Here is an 18,750-nt window from a genome sequence, read left to right as displayed (position 1 = left end):
TTCTCCAGCCGTACCATCCTTTGTGAACTCTGCCTTCATCCAATTCCAGCTTCTTGCGCACATCCGGTTTCCTTCGCTCCACCATTGTCGGCTGTGCCTTCAGCTATCTAAGGCGTAAGCTCTGGAATTCTCTCCCTCAACCTTTCTGCCTGTTTACCTCTCCCTTCGCCTTTAAGATACCCCTTAAAAAAAAACTACCTCTGTCCTAATACCCTCCTCACCTGGCTCGGCGCCAAATTCTACCTGTTAACGCTCCTGTGAACACAGGAACAGGAAGAGGCCATTTAGCCACTCGAGCCTATTCTGCCACTCAATGAGATCTGCAGTCTAACTGCACATGCCCTGCCTTTGCGCCACCCTCCCCCCCACCAACCCCACCTATCCCTTAACAACTTTGGATCACAAAAAAATCTTATCCATCCCAAATTTAAAATTTACAATTAACCAAGTATCAATTGCCATTTGTGGAGGAGAGTTCCAAACCTCTACCACCCTTTGTGTGCAGAACTATTTCCTGGTCCAGGATTTTACACCCCCCACCCCCACAGCAGACGGGTTTTACACCCCCACCCCCACAGCAGACAGATTTTACACCCCCCACCCCCACAGCAGACAGATTTTACACTCCCACCCCCACAGCGGACAGATTTTACACCCCCCACCCCCACAGCGGACAGATTTTAAACCCCCCACCCCCACAGCAGACAGATTATACGCCCCCACCCCCACAGCAGACGGGTTTTACACCCCCACCCCCACAGCAGACGGATTTTACACCCCCACCCCCACAGCAGACGGGTTTAACACCCCCACCCCCACAGCAGACGGGTTTTACACCCCCACCCCCACAGCAGACAGATTTTACACCCCCCACCCCCACAGTGGACAGATTTTACACCCCCCCACCCCCACAGTGGACGGGTTTTACACCCCCACCCCCACAGCAGATGGGTTTTACACCCCCACCCCCACAGCAGACAGATTTTACACCCCCCACCCCCACAGCAGACAGATTTTACACCCCCACCCCCACAGTGGACGGGTTTTACACCCCCACCCCCACAGCAGATGGGTTTTATACCCCCACCCCCACAGCAGACGGATTTTACACCCCCACCCCCACAGCAGACAGATTTTACACCCCCCACTCCCACAGCGGACAGATTTTACACCCCCCACCCCCACAGTGGACAGATTTTACACCCCCCACCCCCACAGTGGACAGATTTTACACCCCCCACCCCCACAGCAGACGGGTTTTACACCCCCCACGCCACAGCGGATGTAGGGAGCCATTTAAATCTCCACGCGGTTTGACGGGACTGTAATATCCTACCGGGCAGGAGGGGCTGTAAAACCCTGGCCGTAATGTTAGTCCTTGGGACGGACTTTGGGATATTTTGATGAGGTTGAAGGCATGACTGAAGTGCGAGTGTTGTCGTGAGCAGAGCTGGAGTTGGTGGGGGGGGGGGGGGGGGACACAGCCAACAGTGTTGGCTGAACGGAATCATTTTAACGGTGGCACAATAGTTGTAGTATGCAAAGATGGGTTTGGTGAACTCGGAATACGATATCACAATAAATCTGTTCTAAAGGTCACTGGAATGGGCCTGGAATGGATTTTTTTTGAAAGCTTATTATTCCTGCTGAACAATGGAATTTCTTGCTCCTGTTGGCTTTTTTTTTTAAGCAATGTTTTTGCGCAGGACAATGGAAGCCCAGATACCGCTGTTCGTCTGCTGCTGCTGAAGATACACACCCTCCCCACTTCTTTCTACCGCCCAATCCTCCGTGCCCAAATTGACTGTACCACCTCAGGAATTGGTCCCTCTCTCTTTCCCTCTCCCCAAGATTCACAATTTAATTAGTCGAGCTCAGCGTAGTTTCTGCTGATTCTTCCACACCGACTTTTAAGATATGCTGGAGCACCTCTTAGGTGCTGGATAATCAACAACGCTATTGGGTGCAGCTATAGTAATTGCTAGTCCAGGAGCCGCAGTCACTGATGCAGTCCATTGCATCCGTTGCTCCCAATGCGGTCTCCTCAACATTGGAGAGACCAAACGTAAACTGGGCGACCGCTTTGCAGAACGCCTGCGGTCTGTCCGCACGAATGACCCAAACCTCCCTGTCGCTTGCCATTTTAACACTCCACCCTGCTCTCTTGCCCACATGTCTGTCCTTGGCTTGCTGCATTGTTCCAGTGAAGCCCAACGCAAACTGGAGGAACAACACCTCATCTTCCGACTAGGCACTTTACAGCCATCCGGACTGAATATTGAGTTCAACAACTTTAGGTCGTGAGCTCCGTCCCCCATCCCCACCCCCTTTCTGTTTCCCCCTTCCTTTTCTTTCCCAATAAATTATATAGATTTTCCTTTTCCCACCTATTTCCATTATTTTTAGAAAAATTTTTAAAAATCTTTTATGCTTTCCCCACCCCCACTAGAGCTATACCTTGAGTGCCCTACCATCCATTCTTAATTAGCACATTCGTTTAGATAATATCACCAACTTTAACTTTAACACCTGTGTTCTTTTGTTCTATTGTTGTTGACATCTTTTGATGATCTGCTTCTATCACTGCTTGTTTGTCCCTACAACCACACCAACCCCCTCCACCTCTCTCTCTCTCTCTCTCTCCGCCCCCCCACACACACACACCTTAAACCAGCTTATATTTCAACTCTTTCCTGGACTCGAACTCAAGTTCTGTCGAAGGATCATGAGGACTCGAAACGTCAACTCTTTTCTTCTCCGCCGATGCTGCCAGAGCTGCTGAGTTTTTCCAGGTAATTCTGTTTTTGTCTTTGAGCTGCAGTCACTACTTGGAAACTGGGGTGAAAACACAAACAGCAGTTATTCCAGATGATTATATGAACAAAAAATTCGCGGGTGCAAAAGGTGGCCAAGATGACAACTCCCTCGCAACCCCTGTCTTTAATTTTGTGCGTGGCACGTCAACTCCATCATTCCTGCCTTTAAGCAAACAATTCTATTGCAGAATATAAACATGGAATATTGCAATCAGAGTCGATCACAATGAGATCCTAAGGTAGTGGACAAACGTGTTTAAATGCTCAGAGAGATTTTCGGATAATGCAGCGTCACAGAGGGTTACGAGTGGAACCGATGTTTTATTTTAATTGAACATTTGTTTCTCATGCTCCGGACTAGTTTGCAAAGATAATGCTTACAGGGACCAGTTCCTTTACCATGCAGAATGATGCAACCTCCCCTCAGCTCATCCCAGTTTCTGTCCCTCTGTTTCTCTCTTGTATACTACAGCTCAGCCACTGTACCCGACCAAGCTGTGCTCACAAAACATTAGATATCCAACATTAGATGTGATTCCACGATTGGACATTTGCCAAATAATCCTCTGTGTGCTAAGAATTACGCTGACGACCAGTTTAAGATTATCAGTTGGGCTTGCAGTGTGGTGCATTTGCGTATGCTGGAAGCTGCATATATTAATACACAGGGCCCTGTTCTTTGCAGAGAGAACATGCGCACACATTGTGCCTGTTTCAGCTAAACAAAATAAGTGACAGCCATCCACTGACTTATTCCTCAGGGAAATGCCTTGACTAATCAGGGTGAAGTTACCTGCTTAAACTTTCAAACAGTTAACAATGCTTGGCAGTTAACTGTCAGTCACTATCACTGGTGCATTATCCATGGCCAACCACTCTGCAGTCTCTTCACATACGGTATAAATTGTTGTTTTCCCCTTATAATGGCATTTTTGAAAAGTTTCCTGATGAGTGCAGGACAAAAAACCTAGACATGTCTCTTTTCTCAGCAATACTCAAGTCTAGAGTGTAGTGCAAAAGGATGCCAGTGGTTGTGGGTTCAATTCTGGCTCGGGCTGAGGCAGACTGGGGAGACCTGTTTCCTCCGTTTTTTAATCACTTGTGGAGTGGTGCCCCTCAAGCTATACAACCACTTGTCTCTCTGTAACAGAGAGAGATGCCTATGGTCTCTCAAGCACTATGGCTAATTACATGATGTTAAATGTGTGTCCTCTGGTTACCAAACCCCCTGTCAGTGGAAACAGTTTCTCCTTAGTTACTCTATCAACACCCCTCATCATTTTGAACAACTCTATTAAATCACTCCATTACCTCCTCCAAGGAGAATAACATGTTTCTTCATCCCTGTTTAACTAACGCTGGTGCATTTTACAGAAAAGAAGCACAATTGTTTCACAAAAGCAGTTATGAGCATTGCAATCTGTTTGCATTCTTTGTGGTCTCAGCACATCACTCCACAGTGTTGTATGTAGTGCAGCAGTGTTAGTGACTGAACAAGGGTCTCTCAGTATTTTTCACCACCCCCTGCCCCCTCACCTCCCTTTCAAAAACTGACTGCAATGAAACGCTTGAAAGAAAAAGACTTGCATTTATATTGCGCTTTTCACGACCACCGGACAGATCATATATTTAGTCAAACAACTTTCCAAGTGGTCTAACGCCCATAACCCAAGTCTTTTTAAACTACTTGTAACTTTTCCAAGAAAGAATAGCATTTTCGTAGGTAGCAACAGAGCATCAAGGAGCCAATCTTGACATATGGGTTTCTTTTTTAAAAAAAAGTTACAAAATTATGATGGATTAACATATGTTTTTGTTCACACTTCTGTGGGATTTATTTGATGAGAAGTCATGTTCAGGCAGAGATTTCTATGGCTACATCAGCCGCGAAAGGATTAGTGAGTCAGAGAGTTTGAAGGACCAGATTTAACAGCAGCAGAGGTACAGTTATTAACAGAAGAAACCTCAGGAATCTTATCACTTCAGCTGTATCTGACAATTCCACTCCCTTTTGCACGGCCGGCTTCTCTCATAATGTCAACAGTGCTAAAGATCAACAAGCATAAGATAAAGGAACATGGCAGTTAATTAGAAACAGTTCTTTGATTTTCGTTCTTTTATCTTTCCACCATTGGTACCTATGCTATCAGCTGCCTAGGACCTCAGCTTTGGCAATACCCTCCCCACATCTCTCCGCCTCACTATCTTGCTTTTTCCCTTGAAGATGCTCCTCAAAACCTACCTCCTTTATCAGACTTACGGCCATCTATTCTAACACCTCCTTATGGGACTGGGTGCCAAATGTCGGTTGGTGCTGCTACTGTGGAGTGTTAAAGGTGCTGCTATGTCTTCGTTAGAAATAATCACGCTTTAGACTCAAAATGTGGGGGCTTCATTCAGTTCTCAAGGTGGCTGGTGTACTGATAGACTAATACATTTTTCTTCACCCTTTCACAGAATGTGAAGGCTGCTGGCTAGGCCAGCATTTACTAACCCATCCCTGCCACCATCTTGAACCGCTACAGTCCATGTGGTGTAGGTACACCCACAGCACTGTTTCTGGGCACTGGACTGCAGTGCGACAGGGAATGTGGCACCCCGGGATATATATTAACATAGCAATTAGTTCCTATTGCTCTTTATGAATAATATAATAATATAACAATATGCAGACACTATATAAATAAAAGTTGGTGTTGTCTCAAAGTGGGTCTTAATGTTAAGGTTGTAGTTAGATTCTGAGCTGAGTGTGAGTGCAGAGATTTTTCAGCCTTGTACCAATACTAAGCTTACGGAGTGTAAATTGTGTGTAAAGACTCCCTCCCCCACCTTGGATGCTTACTCCAAATTTAAGCCACATTTACACTAGCTCAGTGTTTAAGGATAAGTGATCTTATTTCTAGTTTACTCTGCAAATTAATAAGTTCTAAACATTGAATTTCAGGCATGGAAGATTTATTAAGCGTACAATACATGTAATGGTGCATAAACATACAATTACTTACTGATTACCAGGCCTAATGATGGGTGGTTGGGGATTCAAATATGTTACAGTTCAGGTCAGTTTCTTTGCTTTTTTTATTCATTCCTGGGTTGTGGGCATCGCTGGCTAGGCCAGAATTTATTGCCCATCCCAAACTGCCCTTGAGAAGGGTGGTGGTGAGCCGCCTTCTTGAACCGCTGCAGTCCATGTGGTGTAGTTACATCCACAGTGCCGTTAGGGAGGCAGTTCCAGGATTTTAACCCGGCGACAGTGAGGAACGGCGATTTAGTTCCAAGTCAGGATGGTGAGTGGCTTGGAGGGGAACTTCCAGGTGCTGGTGTTCCCATGTGTCTGCTGCTCTTGTCCTTCTAGATGGTAGAGGCCACGGGTTTGGAAGGTGCTGCCTAAGGAGCCTTGGTGAGTTTCTGCAGGGCATCTTGTAGATGGTACACACTGCTGCTCGGTGGTGGGCGGAGTGGATGTTGAAGGTGGGGGATGGGGTGCCAGACAAGCCAAATCCAAACAAACCGCCAATTTTTATAAATTTCTCTGACTCCTTTTCTGTGGAAACACACACCTTTCTGAATTGCTTAATTATATGAAATTAACTCACTTTCCGAGAGCGGAGACAGTCAGGCCAGCGAGGGACACCTCTACCTGGGCAGCGGGCCGAGCTTGGAAAGATCCTGCAGTGACATCACAGGAAAACTGTAAAGCCATTGGTTGGTGAGAAGTTGCTGTTAGGGAGTGTGTTTAAACAGCTTAAAACTAGAAAAACGTATCATTTATAAAGAAGTAGCTACTTGGATTTCAGTCAGGAACACTGGCAATAGGCAAGTAAAGTTAAATCAAGCCAAAGTGAAATAAAGTAAACCAAAATAAGGTAACGTTAGCGTAATTGTAATAAAGTTGTTACTAGTAATTTATTCTACTCTGTGTGTAATAAATAGTCTTTAGAGTTACAGGATGGCAGGTCAGCTCGGCCCAGTGGAGTGTGTATCCTGCGGTATGTGTGAAGTCATGGATGCACCATGTGTCCTGGACAGACACATCCATAGGAACTGTCACCAGCTGCACAAGCTTGAGCTCCAGGTTTCGGAACTTGAGCGGCGGCTGGAGTCACTGTTGTGCATCCGCGAGGCTGAGGACTATGTGGGTAGCACATTTAGGGGGTGGTCACACCGCAGGTTAGAAGTGTACAGCCAGAGAAGGAACGGGTGACCATCAGGCAGTCTAAGGGAACCATGCAGGTAGTGCAGGAGTCTCCTGAGTCTATCTTGCTTGCTAATCGGTTTTCCATTTTGGATGCTAGTTAGGGCGATGGGTCCTCAGGGGAGCATTTCTGCAGCAATAAACGTGACTCCAAGATGGTGCGTTGCCTCTCTGGTGCCAGGGTCAAGAATGTCACAGAGCAGCTGCAGGGCATCCCTCGGGGGGAGGGGGATCAGACAGAAGTCATGGTCCATATTGGTGCCAACGACATAGGTAGGAAGAGGGTAGAAAATAGGTAGAAAAGCAGATTTCAGGGAGTTAGGAAGGAAATTAAAAAGCAGGATCTCAAGAGCAGTCATCTCAGGATTACCCCTAGTGCCACGTGCTAGTGAGCATAGGAATAGGAGGATTGATCGATTAAATACGTGGCTGGAGAATTGGTGTAGGAGGGAGGGCATCAGGTTTCTGAGGCATTGGGGCCAGATATGGGGCAGGTGGGACCTGTACAAGCTGGACGGGTTACATTGTAACAGGACTGGGACTGATATAATTCCAGGGAGATTTGCTAGTGCTGTTGGGGTGAGTTTAAACTAGCTTGTCAGGGGGGTGGGAACCTGAGTGGTGGCCCAGATTGGAAGGAAGTAAAGTTGGTACCAGGAAGTAGTAGTGAGACCAGCAGGCAGGAGAAACAAATAGAGCATTGAGTGTGCTTCAAATGTGGAATGATGTCAAAAAGATAAAACCAAAGGCACTCTACCTGAATGTGCGCAGCATTCACAATAAGGTAGATGAACTAAAGGCACAAATAGAGGTAAATGGGTAAGATATAATTACCATTACAGAAACATGGCTGCATGGTTACCAAGACTGGGAGCTGAATATTCAAGGATATTTGACATTTAGGAAGGACAGACAAGAAGGGAAAGGAGGTGGAGTTGCGCTGATAATAAGGGATGGGATCAGTGTGTTAGCAAGGGAAGATCTCAGGTCGGAAGAACAATGTGTGGGATCTTTTTGGGTGGAGTTAAGAAACAGCAAAGGGCAGCAGACATTGGTTGGAGTTGTTTATAGGCCACCAAATAGTAATGGTAATGTGGGGCATGGTATTAATCGGGAGATGAGAGAAGCGTGTGGCGTGGGCAATACAGTAATCAGGGTGACTTCAATCTGCATATAAACTGGGTAAACCAATTGAGAACTAATGCTGTGGAAGACGAGTTTCTGGACTGTGTTAGGGATGGTTTTCTACAGCAGTATGTTGAGGAGCGGACTGGAGGGCAGGCTATTTTAGATCTATTATTATGTAATGAAAAATGGCTAATAATAACCTTGTTGTAAAATAACCTTTAGGGATGATATCAATATGATAAGAGTTTTACATTATGTTTGAAAGTGAGGTAGTTCACTCTGAAGCAAGTGTGTTAAAGTTAAATAAAGGAAATTATGAAGGCATGAGGGACAAATTGGCTGAAGTGAATTGGGAAAATACATCAAAAGGTATGACTGCACATAGAACTATTACATAGCCTACAGCACCTATATATTCCTTTAAAGTGTAAAAACCCAAAAAATGTCAGTCAACCGTGGCTGGCAAAAGAAGTTAAGGATTGTATAAGATTAAAAGAAAAGGCTTACAAAGTTGCCAGAAGTAGTTGTAAACCTGAGGATTGGAAGGTTTTTAGAATTCAGCTAAGGAAGACCAAGAAACTGGTAAAGATAGGGAGAATAGAAAATGAATGCAATATAGCAAAAAACATAAAAATGGACTGTAAAAGCTTCTCTGGGTATCTAAAAAGGAAGTGTTTGGATAAGACAAATGTGGGTCCATTACAGGCAGAATCTGGAGAATTCATAATGGGGAATAGAGAAATGGCAGAGAAGTTGAGTAATTACTTTGTGTCCATTTTCACTGAGGAAGATACAGAAAATCTCCCAGATTTAGAGATCCAAGAGACTAGGGAGAATGAGGAGTTGAAGGAGATTAGTATAAGTGAGAAGGTTATACTGGAGAAATTAATGGGATTGAAAGTTGGTAAGTCCCCTGATATTCTACATCCCAGAGTGTTGAATGAGATTGCTACAGAGATAATGGTTGCATTGGTGATCATTTTCCAAAATTCTATAGACTCTGGAATGGTTCCTGAAGGTTGGAAGGTAGCAAATGGCACCCTGCTTTTTAAGAAGTGAGGGAAAGAGAAAACAGGGAACTAGAGATCTGTTAGCCTCATCTCCGTAGTAGGGAAAATGCTAGAATCTATTATAAAGGATGTGATAGATGGATACTTCGATAACCACGATCTGATTGGGCACAGCATGGACTTGCGAATGGGAAATCATGTTTGATGAACTTGTTGGAGTTTTTCTGAGGATGGTACTTACAAAATTAACAAAGGGGAGTCGATGGACAAAGTATACTTGGATTTTCAGAAGGCTTTTGATAAAGTCTCCCACAGGAGGTTGATTACCAAAATAAAAGCACATGGGATGGGAGACAATAGACGGGCATGGATTAAGGATTGGCTAACAGGCAGAAAACAGAGAGTAGGAATAAATGGATCATTCTAGCATTGGCAGGCTGTGACTAGTGGGGTACCACAAGGATCAGTACTTGGGCCCCCGCTGTTCACAATATATATATCAATGAGTTGGATGTGGGGACCAAATGTAACATTTCCAAGTTTACGGATGATACAAAGCTAGGTGGGAATGTGTGTCATGAGGAAGATGCAAAGCTGCTACAGGAGGAGTTGGACAGATTTATTGAGTGGGCAAGAACGTGGCAGATGGAATATAATGTGGAAAAATGTGAGGTTATCCACTTTGATAGAAGGAACAGATGTGCAGAGTATTTCTTAAATGGTAATAGATTAGAAAGTGTGGATGTACAAAGGGACCTGCGTGTCCTTGTCCAAAAGTCACTTAAACCTAATATGCAGGTGCAGCAGGCAGTTAGGAAGGCTAATGAAATGTTAGCCTTTATCACAAGAGGATTTGAGTACAGGAGTAGTGAAGTCTTGTTTCAATTGTATAGAAGTGTGGTCAGACCGCACCTGGAGTACTGGGTGCAATTTTGGACCCCTTATCTCAGAAAGGATAATATTGCCATAGAGGGAGTGCAACGAAGGTTCACCAGACTTGTTCCTGCGTTGTTGGGACTGTCTTATGAAGAGAGATTGGGCAAACAGGGCTTGTATTCTCTAGAGTTTCGAAGAATGTGGAGTGATCTCATTGAAACCTATAAAATAATTAAAGGAATAGACAGGGTAGATGCAGGTAAGATGTTTCCCCTGGTTGGGGAGTCTAGAACCAGGGGACGTAATTTCAAAATGAGGGGGAAGCCACTTGAGACTGAGATGAGGAGAAATTTCTTTACTCAGAGCGTAAAGAATCTTTGGGATTCTCGACCCCAGAGAGCTGTGGAGGCTCAGACATTGAGTATGTTTAAGGTAGAGATTGATAGATTACTGATTAACAATAATGTAAAGGGTTATGGGGATAGTGTGGGTAAAAGGCATTGAGTGTTTGATCAGCCATGATCGCATTGAAAGGCTCGATGGGCTGGATGGCCTTCTCCTATTCTTATGTTCCTAAAATACAAGGTGAATTTTAATGATCTTGTCTCTTGTTAATAATTTTAGTTTTAATTGTTTCTTTTTCTGTAGGCTGGTAAACTTTCCCTGCTTTATTGTCTTACCTTTACCCTAGTTACATAAAATTATTGTTCCACAAGTGAAATGTTCTATGTCTGCCTTTGATTCAGTATCATTTTGCACCAATCTATGGTTTCCATGACTGATTACACATCTTTAGATGTTTATCTTTTGCTGAACTAACATTTTCCTACACTTGTTATCAACCAATCAGTATACACTGGCTTGTCTTTTAATTAGGTTTACTGAAGTGACTAGCCATTGCTTTAAGGTCAGCCCTGGTTCAATAGCCCACTGGTACTTCAAATTGATTTAAACTTCCCTGTTTAACAGGCATAGGTTAAAGGTTAACATTTCTACGATGTAAAGAGAAATCAAAGGGATATTGTTATTGTTAGCATATTGTTAGCAGGCTTCAATCTGATTAACCCTTTCCTTGGATTAGCAGTCCTGGTGTAGAGCAAAACAGTTTCACACACCAACACTACAGTTGCATTAAATAACCATGGCCTCTCTCCTCTCTATCCCTGTAACCCTCTCTGGCCTTATGCTCTTCTGAAATCTCCTCCACTTCTGACCTCCTGAGCACACTCTGATTTTAATTCTTTTGCCATTGCTGGCCATGCCTTCAGTTGTGTAGGTCCTAAGCTCTGGAATTCCCTCCTCCTCTTTACCTCTTTCTCCATCTTTAAGATGCTCCTTAAAACCTACTTCTTTGACTAGGTTCTTGGCCTCCTGTCCTAATATCTGCTCATGGTTTTTTTTATAGAATGCTCCTGTGAAGTACCTTGGCCATTTTACTAGTTAAAGATGGTCTATAAATGCAAGTTGTTGTTGTTGCTATCCTCTTAACTTGGCCCATGAAAAGTTTGTGTTATCCCACCCATTGTTGGAAGAGTTCTGGGATGCTGCACCTCAATGCCAAGCTCACAATAGAACTCCCAGTCTATAACCCAGCGAGCAGACACCAATGGTCCTGTCTAAACTGTTTCATAACACCTCATGGGAGATGTGGGTCACAAGAGATGGTGTACAATATGTACCAGTCGCAAACTATGGACCGCTTAGTAAATGTGTATTTGTCTCGATTGTTTGCTGGGGGCATCTCTGATTAAGACCAAACATCATCCAAAGCTACTCACTAATTTGCAGATGAATATTTGAACGGCAGTAATCATTTCTCTTCCCATACCACAAATATGTTGATATACGAACATATGAAATAGGAGCAGAAGTAAGCCATTTGGCCCCTCGAGCCTGCTCCACAATTCAATAAGATCACGGCTGATCTGTTTGTGTTTTGAATTCCACATTCTCATCTACCCCCGATAACCTTTGACTCCCATGCCTTTGCTCCCCTCATCTAAGTCATTGATGTAAATTGTAAAAAGTTGAAGTCCCAGCACAGACCCCTGTGTGACCCCACTCGTCACATCATGCTAATCAGGCAAAGACCCATTTATGCATACTCTGTTTTCTGCCAGCCAGCCAATCCTCTGTCCAGGATAATATGTTACCCCTGACACCATGAGCTTTTATTTTCCATAATTACCTTTGATATGGCACCTTGTCAAATACCTTCTGGAAATCCAAGTACAGTACATTTACAAGCTCCCCTTTATCCACAGCACATGTTACTCCTTAAAAGAACGCTAATAAATTAGTTAAACGTGATTTCCCTTTCACAAAACCATGCTGACTCTTCTTGATTACCTTGTGTTTTTCTAAGTGCCCAGCTATAACCTCTTTAATGATCAACTCTTAACACCTTCTCCATGACAGATGTCAAGCTAACTGGCCTATAGTTCCCCATTTTCTACCTCCCTCCCTTCTTGAAAAGAATCTTTGGAGTGGGGCTCGAAATCATTGGTTTGTGACTCAGATGCAAAAATGCCGCCAATAATGAATTACAGATGGACTGCTCGATTTAAACTCCCATCTGTGCCCTTTTGTGTTGCAGTAATGCGCCGGACGCCATTTGGGGTGGACATCTGCTGCAGGAAAGGATCAAGGACTCCATTACAAGAGCTCCAGAACCCAACCCAGGTGAGTACCCTATGACCCAAACACATGCAGTCCACTCTAGCTTTGCGCACACAGCAATCCACCGCCCATTTAGGAAATCCCTAATTCGAAAGGTGGCAGGTTGCCAGAGAATGCTAGACTCAGACTGCTTTGATCTGGCTGCTGGGATTATACAAAGGATCCCGGAGGGGTTTTCTTCTGTTGAAAATGTTTATACTGTAATGAATCTACATAGAGGGAGTTTCACAAATTGAGGAAAGCACTTAGTTCTTGATCACCGCAATGTACTTTGTCCTTGTTGGATTTTAATGCTGTGCTTCATAACGATCCGAAATGTGCAACGGCCAAAGCTGAATTAACCTGATCTTTCATAGCCTACCAGAGTGTGGGACTATTTTGATATCTCAAAGAGAAAGCTCACCTGCATTCCCCTGGTTAAAACCCACAAGAGAATCCTCTGCTGCTTTAGCAATGGAAACGTTAGCTTTGGTGATAGGATTTAAGCAACACAATAAGCCTCGATAATACTTGCTGTTAGATGTTAGTTTTTGACTCGTGTGGGCGCCAAAGTGCATTTTGCCACCAGTGGGCTTTCAGAGAGTCAAAGAAAACACTGGAAACCTGAAATTTAGAAAAATGACAAAGAATGTGCTGGCACTGAACAGCATCTGGCTGATCTGTGGAAGAGTGTTGTCTCAGTGGGTGTAAATCGGGTTGCAAATCTCTCTTAAAAGTGAAAGATCGCAACACCTTTTACGATGAGACCTGCTAATGATTATATATTTGGCAGGATCTTGTTGAAGCACAGTTTGCACTATTAGACTGTTTCCTCTTCAGCTCCAGATGATTTTTGGTGTGTAACATGCTGGAAACGTGAGGTAAATGGGGCACTTGTGTCCGGTGTTAATTATGGGATCGACAACCTATCTCCTTAACCAAAGGAGTTTAAGGATTGAACAAGAAACAGAGGAATGACAGAGGGAAAGAATGAACTAGAGTCAAATCGAGTACAGAAAGAGAAATGGAGAGGGAAGGAAATATATAGTTAAGAGAGAGAAAAAGAGAAAGGAATAGTAAGAAAAAAATAAATTATGATATTTTTTAAAATCCCTAATAATTGGCTACACGCAGGGATGAATAAGATTGAAATGCTTTTAATTGTTCCCATTCTGGGCCATGCAAAGATCATGTGGTTAATAACATGGGAGCACAGAGTGAAGACGATGAGGCCTGAATGTGACAAGGAACGAGTGCTAACTTGGGGATTTTGTGCACAGGGGTAGGAGGGTCACAGGAGAAGGAGGTGCTACTGCTTATATTTTTTTCTGCCTCCAGTAGCTGGCAAGTGTTCGAAGGCATTAATTAGGTGAGCGAGTAGGTGATTTGTTGGCGAATGTTAAGGTTTTATTCCTCTAAACAGGGACAGTAGTTTAAACTAGTACAGGGGAGATACAAGTATTGCATTAATTTTGTAGTTAACCTACTTATTATCACTCAGCTTTTTTCTGTAGTTATACTTCTAAACTTGAAATTTAATTAGTTAAATAAAACACAGGAAAGACACGAATATACAAAAGAACAAGGAGCAGGAGTAGGCCATTCGGCCCCTTGAGCATGCGCCACCATTTAATAAGCTCAAGACCGATCTGATAATAACCTCAAATCTGCATCCAGCCTATCCTCAATAACTTATCAACCCCTTGCTTACCAAGAATTTATCTACCTCTACCTTAAAACTATTCAAAGACTCTCCTTCCATCGCCTTTTCAAGAAGAGAGTTCCAGAGGCTCACGATCCTCTGAGAGAAAAGATTTCGCCTCATCTCCGTTTTGAATGGGTGACCCCTTATTTTTAAACAGTGACCCCTAGTTCTAGTATATCCCACAAGAGGAAACATCCTCTCCACATCCACCCTGCCAAGACCTCTCAGGATCTTGTAAGTTTCAATCAAGTCACCTCTTACTTTTCTAAACTCCAGCAGATACAAGCCTCGCCTGTCCAACCTTTCCTCACAAGACAACCTGCCCATTCCAGGTACTCATTTGGTAAACCTTCCCTGAATTGCTTCCAATACGTTTATATCCTTACTTAAATAGCAGGGTAGGTAGTGTATTGCAGCTGTAGCATGTGGAGGCTGATGGACACCAGTGTGATCCACGGCAAGCATAACTGCAGTAAGTATCTGCAGCTCGAAGAAGTTTGGCTCAGAGTCATTGAGCTACAGACACTGCAGTGCATCGGGGAGAGGGAAAGTAACCTGGCACTTTGTTCCAGGAGGCAGTCGCACCCCTTCCCAGAAGGGAAAAACTGTTCAGACCAGTAGTCTTAGTTCCCAGTTCTTACTGGTGTTCCATTTTAAAGTATACAAGACCAATTTGGACCAGTTTTTACTGTGTTTTTTACATCTGGATTAGGGTAGGTACTTCTGATTTGATCTGGGACGGGAGGGTGTGACTGTGTGTGAGGCAGATATGGGGATCGAGAAGGTAGCAATAAAGGAGGTTCACATGGGTTTCAATTCATGGGGCACTGGCAGGGGAAAGAGGAAGCTGTACAGTTGGGATTCTTTTCACCTGAACCACACTGGGACAAGTGTCCAGGCAAGTCGTACACCTAAGACTAGAGAGAGAGCTTCTAACTAAATAGTGTTGTGGGAGCATGGGTGGTGCAGTGACGGTTCATGTGAGGGGAGATTTGAGAAGCTAAAGAGAAAGGACAGGGCAATAGAATGGGGTAGCAATATGGGTAATGGTAACCAGAGTGTGACAAGAAGGGACAGAGTGTATAAGTATAAGCAAATATGGTCAGGCTAGAGAAAATGGCTTTAAGCCAACTCGGGAGAGCAGTGTTCAGGTTAGAAATCCAAAGGTAAAAGTTGAGGCAACAGGAAAGTATCTCGATGTGGGTAAAGACAAGCTGAGTGGGACAGGAAGGGGCAGAGATTTTCTTGGTGATAGTACAGCAGAGACTAAAGTCCATGTGGGAAATAGTAGTAAAAAAATAAGATTAAAGTCACTTTATCCGAACGTGTGGAGAATCTGCAATGAAATAAATGAACTAGTACCACAAATAGAGATAAATGGTTTAAATCGAATTGCCATTACAGAGACATGGTTGCAAAGTGATCAAGGTTGGGAAATAAATATTCCAGGGTACACAATATTTTGAAAAGACAGACAGAAGGGAAAAGGAGGAGGGGTAGCCCTGATAGTAAAGGATGATATAAGTACATCAATGAGAAAGGATCTCGACTCAGAAAATCAGGAGTTAGAATCAGCATGGGTGGCGATTAGGAATAGCAAGGGTCAGAAAAAGCTGATGAGAGTAGTTTATAGGCCCCCTAATGGCAGTTATCCCATTGGACAGAACATTAAACAAGATATTATTAGAGCTTCTAACAAAGGCAATGCAATATTTAGGGGGACTTTAATCTTCACATAGACCAGACCAATCAAATTGGCAAAGGTGGCCTGGAAGATTAGTTTGTAGAATTGTTTTTATGACTGTCCTGGAACGATATGTTATGGAACCGACCAGGGATAAAGCTATTTTCGAACTAGCATTGTGCAATGAGGCAGGGTTAATTAGTAATCTGATAGTAAAATAGTGATCATAATACAATTGAATTCCACATTAAATATGAAAACAATATACTCCAATCACAAACAAGAATCTTGGCCACTAACATTTGTATAATCAGGCAGCACCTCCAGCAATGCAGCATTCCCATAGTCTTGAATTGCTAATCTCGGCCAGGTATACAAGTAGTGAGGCTTGAGCCCACCTACTTCTGATTTAGTTTATAGCTGGTGGTTAAGCTAACCTTTAATACTGGTTGAATGCTAGAAGAGTTATTTTTACTACATGCCTATATATGGGCCTGGTTAGCTAAGTTGGTTTGATGGCTACTCTGTGGTTCAGACTAACAGCGACAGCATAGGTTTGTTCCACATGTGGGACCCTTGCATCCTGGCTTTTCGCCCCGCCCCTGAGAGTGAAAGGCAATGGCAAACCACAACTGGCAAAAACTACCAAGGATGAAGCAGCAGCAGACAGTGCGCTGAGGGCCTGCCTTTGTGTAGAGGGCACATGACATGACATAGATCTATACGTACCATTTGAAATTACAGTGACGGGGAATTTTTAGTAGCTATTATAAAAATGCAGAACTTATTAATTCCTTGAATTACTTCACCATATCCTGCTATATTTATCAGCTGCCTGGCCTATCAGTAATTTGATGAGATTCTCACAGGAAAAGATGAACTAATGCATTTCCTTTTTGTCTGATAGACTGTACACTTAGCTTTTAGCAATCAAGATAATTAGTGTGTGCAACGCTATGAGACAATGATTAAGATCCTTGTTAAGTGCATTAACAGGCCCAGGTTATTAGCCACCGGTGTAACTTGGAGCCTTTTCTGCACAATTGGCAGATCTCCCATGACATTGCTCATGGTGAAAGCGTGACAGGGAATGTACTACGGGAAATAAAAGTGTGACGCCTGACAGGAATTGTACACCTTTAATATATTATTTTTAATATATCCTTACATGAGATGCGAGTGTCCCTGGCAAGGCTAACATTTATTGCCCATCCCTAATTGCCCTTGAGAAGATGGTGGTGAGCTGTCTTCTTGAACCGTTGCAGTCCATGTGATGTAGACACACCCACCGGTGGGGAGGGTTTTCCAGGGTTTTGACCCAGCAACAACAAAGGAACGGCGATACATTTCCAAGGTGTGCAGTGGGTGGAGGTAATGGCGTAGTGGTATTGTCACTGGACTAGCACTTCAGGTACCCAGGGTAATGCTATGGGGATCTGGGTTCAAATCCCACCATGGCAGATGGTGAAATTTGAATTAAATAAAAAATATGGAATTACAAGTCTAATGTCAACCATGAAACCAATTTCAATTGTTATAAAAACCCATCTGGTTCACTAATGTCCTTTAGGGAAGGAAATCTGCCATCCTTGCCTGGTCTAACCTACATGTGACTCCAGACCCACAGCAATGTGGTTGACTGTTAGATGCCCTTTGATATGGCCCAGCAAACCAATCAGCTCTCAAGGGCAATTAGGGACGGGCAATAAATGTTGGCCTAACCAGTGACGCCCACATCCCATAAACAAATATAAAAAAAAAAGTCAGGATGGTGAATGGCCTGGAGGGGATCTTGCAGGTGGCAGTGTTCCCATGCATCTGCTGCCCTTGTCCTTCTATTACAGATGTTAGAGCCTATTTTCACATTGGTGTCACAGTCGAGTGCTTAACAGGCTTGTACTGAATTCCTGTCTGTGCTGTTTTTAATGAAGGCAGGATGAAGCCCATATTAAAATGGGACATGTATGGCAAGCATAGGCATCAAAACACTGTCGATCAGAAAATGTGTCCTGTTCGACCACAAAGTAAGCTGTTTATCACATGTTTGCATTGTTTGCCTCAACTCCAACTGTACTCGAGCATCAAGACACTTTTCAGTGTCAAGCACTGCTCCCACTTAATCTTCAAAGACAGTGGGAAACTCTCCGACAGTTCCTCATTCCAGTGTTCTCGAGTGTTTCTTTGCAGGTAGAATCATACACGGATACATTTTGTAACATGCGGCTGTGATTACTTGAACCCATCACAATCTCTTAATTTGCAGAGAGCAATTATTCGAAAGCTTCTGTAAAATATTGGTTTAAAATCATCCGCTTAATAATCAGTACAACTCTTCAAGAAAAGGATCAGTCAGCAGGGGGTAAAATACCCTCCTCAGAATGCACCTCCCACCCAATCCGATCGTTGGGAGTACTTTTGAATGAAACGTGAACGTAGACCTTTGCAACACAAAGTTGTGGATAAATCATTCATTCAGCAGCTGGGCCACTAATATGAAGATGGTGGCGGGGGGGGGGGGGGTGTTCTCAGCGCACAGGTTGGCCTGTGGCTGCAGCAGAAGCCAGGCGGGCAGGGAGGGACTCAAAAGCCTGCCTGGAGCACTGCCCCTCACCCCGGCCCCCCCCACCCACCACCGCTATGGGGCCAGCCCCACCACCACTCCATTTCCCCCCAACCCC

General features: G+C 43.8%; 1 protein-coding gene across 2 annotated transcripts in view; it reads left to right on the top strand.

The window, feature by feature from the left end:
• chst11 (carbohydrate (chondroitin 4) sulfotransferase 11) overlaps window positions 1–18,750 on the top strand; it is a 203,892-nt gene that overhangs the window by 53,576 nt on the left and 131,566 nt on the right. For both annotated transcript variants that reach the window (XM_041216098.1, XM_041216097.1), the window contains exon 2: window positions 12,622–12,707. In XM_041216098.1, coding sequence (XP_041072032.1) covers window positions 12,622–12,707 — 86 coding nt within the window. The remainder of the gene's footprint in view (window positions 1–12,621; window positions 12,708–18,750) is intronic.

The sequence above is a fragment of the Carcharodon carcharias genome, chromosome 21, assembly GCF_017639515.1.
Source record: "Carcharodon carcharias isolate sCarCar2 chromosome 21, sCarCar2.pri, whole genome shotgun sequence".
Classification (NCBI taxonomy): domain Eukaryota; kingdom Metazoa; phylum Chordata; class Chondrichthyes; order Lamniformes; family Lamnidae; genus Carcharodon; species Carcharodon carcharias.
The sequence above is the reverse complement of the archived record's forward strand: the minus strand, read 5'-3'. Positions and strand labels throughout refer to the sequence as shown.